At 44.1% G+C, this 13,408-nt stretch overlaps 1 protein-coding gene across 1 annotated transcript in view; it reads left to right on the top strand.

Moving 5' to 3' along the window:
• The window catches only part of CARD11 (caspase recruitment domain family member 11), a 52,903-nt gene that overhangs the window by 19,043 nt on the left and 20,452 nt on the right, over positions 1 to 13,408 (top strand). The window contains exons 6-15 of the mRNA XM_042438776.1: positions 1,169 to 1,321; positions 2,701 to 2,826; positions 3,652 to 3,846; positions 4,624 to 4,800; positions 6,466 to 6,517; positions 7,508 to 7,623; positions 9,594 to 9,697; positions 11,228 to 11,280; positions 12,292 to 12,403; positions 12,781 to 12,982. Coding sequence (XP_042294710.1) covers positions 1,169 to 1,321; positions 2,701 to 2,826; positions 3,652 to 3,846; positions 4,624 to 4,800; positions 6,466 to 6,517; positions 7,508 to 7,623; positions 9,594 to 9,697; positions 11,228 to 11,280; positions 12,292 to 12,403; positions 12,781 to 12,982 — 1,290 coding nt within the window. The remainder of the gene's footprint in view (positions 1 to 1,168; positions 1,322 to 2,700; positions 2,827 to 3,651; positions 3,847 to 4,623; positions 4,801 to 6,465; positions 6,518 to 7,507; positions 7,624 to 9,593; positions 9,698 to 11,227; positions 11,281 to 12,291; positions 12,404 to 12,780; positions 12,983 to 13,408) is intronic.

The raw sequence follows: 13,408 nt of genomic DNA, 5'->3' as shown, positions 1-13,408 counted from the left end.
GCAGAGCAGGGCTCATTGTAAACAGCCACCCCTGTGTTTCAGTGGAGGGCTCTGGATCTTCTTGGAAGATCTGGAGGAAAAGTGAGTCTTTAAAAATTGTTTTAAGGGTGTTATACCTTCAGTGCTGTTCAGTGCTGAACTAAGTGGATACATCTGGACAGTTCGCACCAGAACTGGGGATTGGACCCTGCATCATCCAGACTCATCGCCATGGGACTGTGGGGAGGATATTTTATTTGGTCCATGCAGACAGGGCCTTAGTTCAATACTGGTGATGGGCTGTTGTCCCCACTCACACCTGGGCAGCAGGTGGGGTCCGGTGTGGATAATGGGCCAAGCAGTGCTCACGTTTATAAGTGAAGAAAATATCTGAGAGATTAAGAAAGAAGAGTGAGGGGATTGTTGCTTCTGCCCTTCCAGAATCTGCTGCTTGAAATGGTTTCCTCATTCAGCTTAACAGTAGGGCCAGGACCCATGAAGAACTGCAGGTCTTTGCTCTCTGTTCCTCCTGTGGCAGATCTAGCAAGCTAGTCAAAAATGTTTGCAGGGTAAGCAATTTTTGTGGCTGAATAAATCCCACTCAACTCAGTGTGGCATATCTTTGAGATCCTATGGGATCATCATATCTGTAGGGTTTAGATCTGAGATTTAACAGAGGTGGTGGTGTGTGAGAAAGAGGGAGAGACCGAGGGGGGAATGTTCTACAGTTTCATTTTCTCTTCCTTTCCTTTTGCATGTCACATGTTTGTACCTTTTGACTCCCTGTTTATGAAATTATTTTTGGACAACAAATTACTTAAAGGCAGAGCGGGGAAAGCTAGCTGCGGTTGAGAAGGAAACATTTGTTCTAGTCAGCAGCGATGATGACTCCAGGCATGGATTTTTCTATTATTCATAGCGTGTTGCCCTGAAATGGGCTCCCCGTGTCGTACGAATGGCTCTTGTTGCGGAGCAGAGCCTAGAAGCAGAGACAAAGAAAACCAAATGCAATGCTGTGGAAACGTGCCAGGCAGAGAAGTTGTTTGGAAGAAAATGAACAAGAGCCATAAGGACATAGACTTGAGGCTGTGAGATCCCCTTCTCCTCCATTGCCAAGGCCAGATTATTCCATCTTTTGTCTCTCTTTCTCATATCGCCAACTACCCTGTAAAATTACTGTGTCTTATAGGCTGGGGAACCAGGCTTGCCAGATTCAGACAAGGCCATTTTGGATATCCTCGAACACGACCGGAAAGAGGCGCTCGAAGATCGCCAGGAGTTGGTCAACAAGATCTTTAATTTCCAGGAAGAGATCCGACATGCAGAGGACCTCCGAGATAAGGTAAGACGGAGATGCGGGAAGCACAAAGAAACTCAAGTTGTTTGTACAACAAGATCCGACTTTCTGAAAATCCAAATGATGTGCTCCTTGTCTCGATTTGTTTAGCCTTATTTATCAGCCCCAGCCTTACATATTTTCCGGCAACAAATGCAAATGTTTAAAATAAAATGGGTTGATGCAATGCCATGCGCTGATGTGTTATCTTCAGCCACGAAGTATCTCTTTTGAAAGTGAGGGTATCTGAAGTCATGTGTAGTGATAAGATGCCTTCTTCCCTTACTGACCTTTCCTCCCATTTGGCATCGTGAAGCGTAACAGAAACACTTTACTTCATTCTGCTCTGGTGGAGTGGTGACAAAGTGACATGGCAGCAATGTGGCCTAGCATTCAGCCAAGTGTTTCACAACTCTCTGCATCTATGACTCCCAGAGCAACAGACATAATACACTGGAAGCAGGGAATGGAGCAGAAAGGAGAAACCATACTGGAGAGCTGAACTGTGTATGCCTGCCTGGCCTTCTGCTCTCACTAAGGGTGCATCTACACTGTAGAAATGATGCAGTTTGACACCACTTTAACTGCTATGGCTCCATCCTACAGAATCCTGGGACGTGTAGTTTGGTGTTATACCAGCACTCTCTGGCAGAAAGGGCTAAAGATCTTGCAAAAGTACAAACCCCAGGATTCCATAGGATGAAGCTGCAGCACTTAAAGTGGTGTCAAAATGCATTATTTCCACAGTGTAGATGCACCCGCATATTGATATCACTCTTTTTGTCGTCTTCCCTTTTGACAGTTTACTTATATATTCCAATTGGAAATTGTTGTTATGTGCCTTTGAGTCATTTCTTACTTATGGGAATCCTAAAACGTACATATGGGAACCTAGTACAAGGAGGGGTTGCCTTTGGTTTTCTATGAGGCTGAGAGAGTGTGACTTGCCCAAGGTCACCCAGTGGTTTCCATAGCTGTGCATGGATTCAAACCCTGGATGCAGTCCAACACTCAAACCACTATATTGTTGGCTCTCACCACTCTTTTGACAGTTTTGTTTTCTTATTCCAAGTGGAACATAGCTGCCCACATATTAAATTATCTTTGCTCATTTAGCATGTCTGTGTGGAACATATCTTGAGCATATAATGTGCTATTCTCCCTGGTTAAGTTAAGCCCTTGACTCAAATCCATAGTATTTTGATGCTTTGCCACAAGACCTCATGAATGGATTCAGAGCGACGACCCCATGTGTCTGCCTCCCTGCAGCCAAGCCTAAATTTGGAGATGCGGAGATAGATCAGTGAGGCTCCCTTCTTGGCGTGGGCTGGGTCTTTTATTGATCGCCCTTGATGCTCTGTGCTTATTGATCGATTCATTTGTAGTACCTCGAGGAGAAACAGGAGCTGGAGTTAAAATGCTCAACTCTGGGGAAGGACTGTGAAATGTACAAACACCGGATGAATACGGTGATGATACAACTGGAAGAAGTGGAGAAGGAGAGAGACCAGGTACCTGAAAATCACAAGATGCTTGGAAAGAAATTGAAAGAGGAAAGGGGGGGGGGGATAAAACTCAAAGCTATAAGAGTTGCAAAAAGAAGCATTTCAGTGATCGTTTTTACTGGAAGGGGGAAGAAAACCTGTTTGGAAACAGCATCAGAATGAGTCTGGAAAGCACTGCTTGCTGCTTCCACCCTCCTTTTGGGCATATTAAAAATATATCTATTTTCATCCTTTTGAGGCAAAAGTTATGGACAGAAAAAAAGGAAGTCATGTTTCCTGTTTATAGAGGAAGGCATAGGAGGAACTGGAGGGGAAAATGGCACCCAGCAGTTGCAATCATAACCTAACATATTTCATACTTAGCATTTCTTTAGCAGTTCAGAGGGCTCAAAGCACTCAGCAGGTATGCTTAGTAGCCTACCAAAGGCTTGGTCATCTTCATATTTTTTTGAGCTGCTGGTAGATTTTCCAAAACTATTATAAACTGTAAGATGTATGCTTGTTTTGATGCCGGTTTGCTCATCTGGAGCAGCATTGTATCCTTAAACTGCTGCCTCCGATTCACAATGCCTCTATTCTTGAACCCCAAACTGATCAAGTTTTACCCTTCGGAGTCCAACAATATCTGAAGGACTCCAGGTTCCCTCTCCTTGTTCTACACAATCATGAGATCAGTTCAGTTGGGATTTCCAAATGTTCTGCCCAGCAGTTAGCTGCTACATAATATTTTGTTTGGTGGGGGAAATTTTAACCCGGCATTTGGGATGAATGGATATCCAGGCAGCAGTTGTGCACTAATAGAAATATATCTAACTTGCTTTACTTCTGGAGGCATTCCACTCTCGTGACGGGGCACAAACTCAATATTCTCAGTGCCTGATTGAGAAGGACAAATATCGGAAGCAGATCCGGGAGCTGGAGGAAAAGAACGATGAGCTCCGGATTGAACTGGTCCGGAAGGAGGCCTGCATCATTAATCTGGAGTGCAAACTGCGGCGTCTCTCCAAGGAGAATTGCTACGATCAGGTAGAGCTAGAGAAGATTATTATCTCTCTGTTCTGTCTTTCTCTGGGCAGGGCCAATGTCTGTGCCTGGCATCGCTGGGCAGTTTCTGGGGTCCATGCAACTTGGCAGGGATCATAAAAGAGTGACGTCTTTCCTTCTGGACTTCCTAGCAGCTGTGCCAGCAACTACTGCCAACTTTCTCCTCTGAAATTGGCTGGCGCACTTAGAGGTGACCCTATCATCATCTGGGTGGCAACTGGGAGGCTGCCATTTTGATGCCCCATGATACAGTGCTTCATGGAGATGAGCTCTTATAGCATCACTTCCAGCTATTCTGGCTACTCATTATGGAAGGTGCTGCTGTCCAGGCAAACCAAATGGGCTTTGACAGTGGGCAACACTGATGGGGAGAATGGCACCATTTGGTTGGCACAAAATCCTTAATTTTTTTAAAATGCAAAATCTTCTCGGCATCTTCTAAGGGGGGCAGAATTGGGAGCAATTTTGTCATGTCCCCTCTCCCTCTCCCAAAATAAGATAATATCCCAGAGGTTAGAAACGTGCCAAAATGACATATTAAGAAAGCATTTTTCAGGTTTCAGGACCTGAAACAGGGGACAGGGACAGATCTGGCAGGAGACAAGTTTTCATGGTGGACAAAGGCCAACAAGAGATTAGACTGAGACGATGCCCTTTGAGCCACAGATCCCTGTGCTAGATGACCCATTGGGAAATGTAGCATTGAGAGGCAAGGCTGAGTCCATTGGTCACTAAATCTGTCCTTTCATTTGCTTCTAGAGCCTACCAAGGAACCTACCCCTCACTGTGATTTCTCAGGCTCTTGATTCCCAGAACCCCAAAATTAATGGCCAAGAGGCTGACGATTCCTCGACTTCCGAGGACTCGCCTGAAGACAGCAAGTTTTTCCGTTCGGAGCAGCCTCGATTCAGAAGGATGAACCTGAAGGGCATCCAGGTATGTTCCAAATTTTGATGGGACTGCCAGAGGAAGTTCCCTGGAAGTAAAAAAGGAGTGGGTTTTGTCGACTTTCAATTCGGATTAATGTCACATTATTTCCCATCGATGCTAACATCATCTGAAAAACTACCCGCTTTTGTGGGTTATTTTTACTTTCTGTTTGGGTTAACACCAAAGGTCATGTGAAAACCAACCCACATTTGTTGTTTTCACTTTAAATCCAGTTTCTGCATGGCATCCATTCCATGTGATAAAGTCCTATGAGTGGCCATTTTAAGACAGCAATCATTTGGCACCTAATAGTAACTGTCCCTTATTGTTGTCTTGACAGCTCAGCAATCGTGGTTTGATCTGAGCATCTTGGGTGTTGTGCAAATATTGATAGCATCGCAGCTCTGAGGCTGTGGCTTATATTTGGAGAAGGGGCAGAAGGTGCTGATAACATGGCTGGTTTGCAAACTGTAAAAAGAGATTTCACGGCTGTGAAAAACTGGTGACTTGGAGGAGCGGGGAATCCTTTTAAGAAAAAAAGGTCATCTCTTGGGTTCAGCGAAGCTGCTGTAATCAGAAGACAAATATTTCTCTGCCCTCTTTGACTGTTGCAATGGGTACATTCACACAGAGAGAGGTTAGAAAACTGGAGCAATACTTTAAGCCCCCCCAAAATGGAAAAGCTGATGGGTTTCCAGACGACTGATGGAAAAGATCCTAGTGGTGAGGAGGGATAATAGGAAGAAAGCAGTCCAAATCCAGAGCCAAATTAGCTACCTAATTCGGAGTTAAATTAGGCCATGTCTTTTGCTCATTCAAGTGTAGCGGGAAATGTGCTGGACGTCTTTCAGTCTGCTTGATTGACTGAGTAACTGGATCTTCTGGTAAACGCTTTGGAGGTTTTGCTAACAAAGGATTTAGCTGCAGTGGGGAAAAATAGGATTGTTTCTATTTCTTTCTCTCAGTATTTATTGTTGTTGTTGCATGCTTTAGGTGACCCTAAAGCAAACCTATAATGGGGTTTTCTGGGGCTGAGAGAGTGCCAACTTGCCCAAGGCCACCCAGTGTCCAAGTCCCTGCCAAACTGAGACAGCAGAAGGATATGCGAGAGACTTTTGCTCTGGACCAACATGACTCCTACAGTCGGCCCTCCATATCCATGGCTTGAACATATGTTTTTAAATATATAAATTCCAAAATGCAAACCTCCATTTTGCCATTTTATAGACGAGACCATTTTACTATGCACTGTATTTAATAGGACTTGAACATCCATGGATTTTGGGGTCCTGGATCCAAACCCCAGTGGATACCAAGAGCCCACTATATATTCTTCTCTAACTGCTTCCTTCTGCCAGACCTAGTCCTATGGCCAATTGCCATAACCATCCCACTCCAAATTCCTGCTTTATGGAGTGACATTTCTCTCTTTAGAAATTCTGTCACAACTGCTCTCCCATTTCCTGAACTAGTGCCATCCTCTTATGTTTGTGCAAATGCAATCCTGATTATTATTTTCAAACGAGTTGCAATGTAATTTGCTACCTGTCATCCTCTTCATTTTTTGTTTCCAAAGGAGGTGCGTGGCACTGGGAAAGTGTGGGAGGTGTCTCTACAACAGGGAATGCTAACACATGCCCTGAGTTCAGTTTGATTTCTCTCCTCTTGCAGCTGCCAAGAACCAGATCCCCTGTCAGTGTGAGCAAAGCGTCAGATTTTCAAGGTCAGAAGCACGTCAGTCTTCCTCTTAATCCTCAAGCTGTTTGGTTTCTTCTCCTCTACATTACCAGGCAGGGAAACACAAAACTAGATCCCCAAAGATAGGAGTTTGGAATGCTGCAAACCTTCTTAAGCTTCACTTGAAATCAGAGCTTGAGAAAACTGGCTTCTGAACTAGGACTTCCACAGCCAGCATGGAAAAGGGGGTCATATTGGCTGGAGAACTCCCAAAAAGTACATTTTTCCAACGTCTACTTAAAATAGACACACATTTGGACCAATACTGCTTCCCATCTCTCTTGATCTAGACTATTCCTATCCCAGGTTGATATGGTTGTGAATACAAGCCTATCCAAGAGCCAAAACCATTGAGACTCCTTCAGAAAAGGACTCTTCCCACCAGTCCCAGAAGATAGAAATTTGGTAGAGCATTTCAGACAGATGGATGTCCACCTGTCTACTCATTTGTGATTAAGCAAAAGTTTCTTAAGATCATCTTTAAGATGATCTGTTGGATTAGTGTTGATCCTTGAGATTGGAGGGAGATGATCCACTTGAGGGAAGGATTTGAAAGAATTCACCCCAGAAATATATGTCCTCAGATGTTCTCTACATCCATAAATAGGCATGGCTTCTCCAACTTGGCCTTGCTCCAGGTGTTTTGGACTACACCTCCCATCAAGCTCAAGTCGGTCGTCAGAGACGTTGCGACTTACAGTTACGGAAAATAGAAAGCTAGCTCACAACTATTTCTCAAGGAGTTGGATAGGATCAGGAAGCAAAAGACAATTTCTTAGGCAAGGGAGAAGACAAAAATAAAACCAGCACCATGGGAGGTGGGGTTGCAATCACAAACCGAACCGAGGCAATAATCACATGTGTTACAAATCTTGTTTGCACACCATTATTTCCACCGAAGCAGACTTTAATGCCAATACCTCCGGTGTCTCTCATCTATTCTGACTTTATCCCTTTCTGTCATTTGTGAACTCAGTGGTTCGAGGACATGACGAAGACCGGGCTGACACCATCAGCAGCCAAGCAGACACCAATTCTTCAAACCCCGTTTCCATCAGCAACTCAGCGGGCAGCTGCGAAGTTGGCAAAATTGTAAGGGACTTGTGGGACATCCGTTGCATGCTCTTCCCTGTATAATGTGCCTATGGGACATGAGTGGGAATTGGGCCCATCGCAATTTCCAGATTACAAAACGGAAGGTTTTATCAGACCATAACCTCAACCCCTTAATGCCGTCCTTTATTCAAGCATTATTAACCTTTTCTCTTAAAAGGGGCTGTGTTGCCGGGTTGCCATGTTTATTCAAAGATATTCCCCAGGCTTTGCGTGTCTCGTTTCTCAATTTTAACACTTAGTGGCAAGAAGTAGAGAGACGAGGCTTTCCTTTCCCTGTTGCATTGCAACAGAATTTCTTTCCTTTTCACGTTCTCTTCTTTACGGTCCCTTGTGCCCTTTGCTGCCCGTAAGCTGAAGCAGGGTGAGGAAAAAGGTGCCGCTAGCAGACAGGGGTTTTGGCAGATGCCAGCTGATCCATTTTCTCCCCCGCCTGGATATATTCCCATAATCTCGCAAGGTAGACATCCCATTACCCAGCAATGTGATTGTGAGCACAGCAGGCTCAGTGAGTTAAGGAGGGAATGATCTCGCCGAGCGCGAGTAAAAGGCCCTTTGAAGAACACAAAAACACCTTGCTGGAAGATTGCAAGATATGCTGGTCTCCTGGAAATTAAAAGCACTGTCAGATGGGAACATAAATTATGCTTCCTGGGGCTGTTGCTGCAACACAGAACCTGCTCACAATGACTACAGCTAACAATAGCAATTGAGAAGCCAATATAATACAGGATGAGTCTCCCTTATCGGGAATTGCAAAATCCAAACCCTCCAAAACCACACAAGCATCCACTTGGGTGGCTGTGATGGTGACTCCTTTGCTTTTCTGATGCTTCGGAGTACACAAACTTTGTTTCGTGTACAAAATTGTTTTAACTGTTATGTATACAATTACCTTCAGGCTATGTGTATAAGGCGCATACGAAACCTAAATGAACTTTGTGTTTAGACTTGGGTCCCATCTCCAAGATATATCATTATATTATATGCAAATATTCCAAAATCAGAATTTTAAAAAACACAAACATATCTGGTCCCAAACATTCCAGATCAGGGAGACTCAAACCATATGAAACAAAGTTGGTGTACATTGAACTGTCAGAAAGCAAAGGTGTCACTATCTCTGCCACTATTTTGCCATTCCGGAGATAAGTCTGGATAAGGGAGACTCAGGCCTGTTACAGACTGCCAAAATAAAGCTGCTTCGGGTCTCTTTGGAGGTATGCTATTTAAATGATGCATGGGTCCTAAGAGTCCGGATGTCGCGCCAAAGCCACACTCCGTTCCTAAGCACTGGAGTGCAGCTTTGGTGCAGCTTCCGGATTCTTAGGACCCATGCATCATTTAAACAGCATACCTCCAAAGAGACCCGAAGCAGCTTTATTTTGGCAGTCTGGAACAGGCCTCAATTGCTTATACATCCTCCTCACCGCCACCAATAAGTAAAGTTACAGTGGTACCCCGGGTTACGAAATTAATTCGTTCCGCGGCACCCTTCGTAACCCAAAATCTTTCTTAACCCGAAAAAGCCATAGGCGCTAGCGCTGGAAGCCGCGATTTCGTGCGAAAAAACGCCGAAAAGCACCAAAAAAAAATTTCGTAAGCCGAAAAAAAAAAAACGTAACCCGGAACAGTTTTTTCCTATGGAATTTTTTCGTATCCCGGAAATTTCGTAACGCGGTGCTTTCGTATCCCGGGGTACCACTGTATGTTATAATTCTAACAAGTGGTAACTTTGCTGCTTTCATAGTATTAGTGTAACTTGTTCACTACTTTTAGGATTATGGGGTGTGCCTTCACAAAACTGTGGAAGAGGTGGAATATTGCATAGTTCGTAGCTGGGGTCACTGAATCAAAATGTAAACAGACTTGTTTCTCAGTAGACTCAGGTGGGATTGCATTGGCGGGCCATTTTATATGTGTGTTTTGCCTTCCTTCTTGAAATACAGCAAACGCTACGGAATCGCAACCCTAGCATCATGTCCACAACCCCGGAGCCCCCAGGGAATGACTCCATACTCCGCCGTTCCAGAGAAGATGCTCCCCATAGTAGGTAGGTGCCAACAGATTTTGTCACACTGGAAAAATCCATTTGGCAAAAAGCATGCTTTTATGACCATCTCAGAATGAAAGTATTACAACATCATGCAAGAAGGCAAGCAGAAAGCTGCTTCAGTTTCGCTGCCTCTCATCTTACTTTTGTAATGCGATAAGAGATGTTGTAGCATAAGCTTTCATAGACTTGGAAGTAGATCAAGTTTACAAAAGCTTATGCTGCAACATCTTTCACTCGGATAGCTTCGACTGTGATGCAAGAAACCTTTGCATACTGATAATTGCAGATTCGTGGCTATGCCAAGGAAAAGTGCCAGTGGGGAAGATGGGATTAAGTCCAGCAAATGCTGGCTGCTCTTCTCTCCCTCTGAGACCAAGGCAGTGGCATTTGAGATGAAGAGAGGACCTCTCAACGGACAGTTAGACCGAGGCACAATGGAATTCTGGGAAAAGTAATTTCCCCCCAAGCTCTGCATTTAAGACTTTCTCCCTCGTTTGTTTTTCCAATGGAAATCCTACCAGTAAGCGTATCTATTCATTACTCTCCCTTGGAAGAAAGTCAGATGCATGATGATATCAAAGACTATAGTCACTAGGGATGATGGGAGATGGCTGAGTGGTGCCCTACTGCTTTAAGATTGTTACTGTCATTGTATTCTTCTTTTTCCCCCCTTGCTGCCATTTTAGTTGGGAGCTGGGTGAGAGCGAATGCATGAAATTGTCAGAATGCTTCTGATTACATTTGACAAGGTGACTAGGGCAACTCCATTTTTCCTGAGCTTCTGCTGCACCTGAAAATACTTCCTTTAGATGGAAGTATCGCCACCAGTGAACCTGTGACATTTTGCATGCATTTTAGGGTGTTTTATTTTAAAGAAAGAAAATAAAAGCACAGCTGTTGAATCAAATAAGGCCTCGAGCATGTGCAGTTATTTTAAAATTTACCAAGAAGGGGAAAGAGAAGGGGAAGTACATAAGGGAGGAAGATGGGCTTCTTCGGCACACGCATGGATATAAGCTGGCCATGTTTCCAAAAATACATTTCCTTGAAGCTGACTTCTAAAAAAGACGACATCATGGGTAGCAAAAGCAGTAACCGTTTCTGAGTGTGTGTGTATTTCACTGGAATAGTTCAAAACCAAGAGATGCCAAAAGCAAGGGCACCTGAAGTAGTTGAGGGCTGAAACGATTCTGTTCTGCTTACTTCGCATGGAAACATCATGATATGCTTGCAAATGGAGGAGGGAATGTTTCCTTCCTTAGAAGCACTGGGTTGATCTTCTGCTCCTCTCCTGGCATTCTCCTATTCTAGATGGTACCTTCTCCAACCTTAACACTCCTCCACTTCACACTCATCTGTCTCTGTTGGCACCATCTTGCTGTTTCCCCTGTTCACCTCCAAACAGCTTCCTGCGTTGGGGAAGTTTCCACTCTGCGCCTTCTTCTCCCTGTCGCTGAACGCTGTGATGTGTTTTTAAAAAGGTAGAAAAAGAGAGAAAGAAAAACCTACTGTCTCCCTTAATTCCAGCCTGACAGAAGAAGACAATGACAGCTTTGGCTGCGACACTTTGGAGTTAGACGGTAAGGATGCTGGAGGATACGGTTGCTTTTAAAAAGCGGGTGACCTGAGATGGGTCATCTGCTACCTGAAAGGGCTGTCAGATGCATGTGAAAAAATTGGATTGATATCCACAAAAGCCCATGTGAAAAGAAACCAGTTAGTCTCAGCAGTGCTATTCAATTCCATCCTTCCTGCCACCCTTTTTCCATTTTATGCTGAAACATACTAAGATGGCTGTCTCTTTGCAACCTACAGCAGAATTGACATCTATGGGCCAATCCAGGAGAGGAAAAATCCTCTGGAACTATAGAGAGTTTGCCGTTCTTTTTTTTAACCTATATTTTACCTGCATATTCCCAGGTTTGCATCCAAACTCTTTCTTCAAAGAGTCCCTTCCCCTCCCACTGATCACGCTTCGTATCTAGACTCAGGCAACATTTCAGAAATTGATTTTCCCCAATTCCCACTGAGCCTCCTTTATTATTATTCAGGAGCTATCGTCACAGTGCTAAATGCTTTAGCAACATGACACTATTTAAACATTAGGAACATTTTGCTTTCATGCAAACATAACGCTTCCCCTTGCTTGATCTCGGTTGAGTCTTATCTCCCAGAAGCAAGAACTGTGTTTATTGGAGGTGGCCATCTTAGCTAGTTCTAGGATACTACAGACTGCCAAGTAGGAGTATGTTTCATTTAGGAAAACACTGACTTAATTTAAACTGATCTGGGAAATAGGAATGAAAAGTCCTTAGTAATGCCAGGCATTCCCAGGAAATGGTCCATGATGAAGAAATTGTCATGCTGATCTCCAAAATTTATTTGGTTGGTGCAGGAATGGTATCTAGGACTTTCAGAGACTTTATTCTCATCTGGAGAAGCTCTATGTTTCCACTCCCTGGATATTGAGACTTACCTTTCCAGTCTTACTTTGAATCAGATGGAAAATTTGAGTCTACCCTCCCCACCGCCATCCTAATATGCTTGTAGTATAGTACCTTACCAATATTTTTCTCCACCTCCTTCTCCAGATGACTTCCATGACAGATATTCCTCGCTGCCTTCCTCATCCTCTTCCCATCAGTCGGAAGGGCTGGACTTCGAGCAAGTCAACTCCATTTTTCGGAAATTCTCTCTGGAGAGGTATTTTGGGGTCTGTTGGGTTGGGTTCAAGGGTGTGGGTTCTGGGCAGGTTTACACAATCAGCAGCATCAACTATTAAAACATCTTCTTGGTTTGTACCACTACAGTAGAAATCTTGTAGAACTCATTGACGTGGAGAAAATTACCTTGCAGATAGAAAGCTAGTGTGCACCAAGGCTTCTGATTTGGATTGGAGACAGCTGAAATTTCTGGGCAGGTGGTCCTGAATTTGGCTTTGGTCTGTTCATTGTTATTTTTTCCTGGTCCTTACAATCAATGAACAAAGCCAGCTGGTTGTTGCTGTGTTGTGTTTTACCACCAGCCTTGACTTGAGTTGAAGCAAAGGAGCATGTCCTTTCTTCTTCCCGTTGACTCAGGCCCTTCCGCCCTTCGGTAACGTCTGTCGGCCGTCTCCACACCACGTTCCACGCCGTCCAGCAAATCATTGTGACTGGAGACAGCTTGAGTTCGGAGATCACTCTGCTGGGAGGGAATATCAAAGGGAACTACGTCAAGTCTGTCAAGATGGACTCCATGGCAGAGAAAGCCGGCCTCAGAGAGGGACACCAGCTCCTTTTGGTGAGTGTTTGCAGCAAGAAATAGGCTCGTGCATGGCAGCATCAGACTATCCCCTCTATGTATTCTTTCTCATTAACATGCCAGGGTCAGCCCTACCATTAGACAAAGTGAGGAAAGGCAGAAACAGGATGATTATCTAATTTTCTGTACTTTTATTTGTGCATTTTATGTACTTGTTGGATATTCTGCCTCTTGTGCCAAAATAGTCTGGCCTGTTTATGGCACTTTAAAGTAGGTTATTATGGAGATGTCAAAATAAGACTTTCTATATCTTGTCTCACTCATTAATCAAAATGTAGTCAATAAGACAGAAGGTAAGACTTGGGCAGGCAGCTACGAAGGAACTAGTAAGATCCCCAAATGTGAAGATATAACACTTCTTGTGTAGTGCAGATGCACTCCAGCTCTTTCTAACCAAAGATGCTG

This window comes from Sceloporus undulatus, chromosome 8, assembly GCF_019175285.1.
Source record: "Sceloporus undulatus isolate JIND9_A2432 ecotype Alabama chromosome 8, SceUnd_v1.1, whole genome shotgun sequence".
Taxonomy (NCBI): domain Eukaryota; kingdom Metazoa; phylum Chordata; class Lepidosauria; order Squamata; family Phrynosomatidae; genus Sceloporus; species Sceloporus undulatus.
This window is presented reverse-complemented; position numbering and strand designations above follow the sequence as displayed.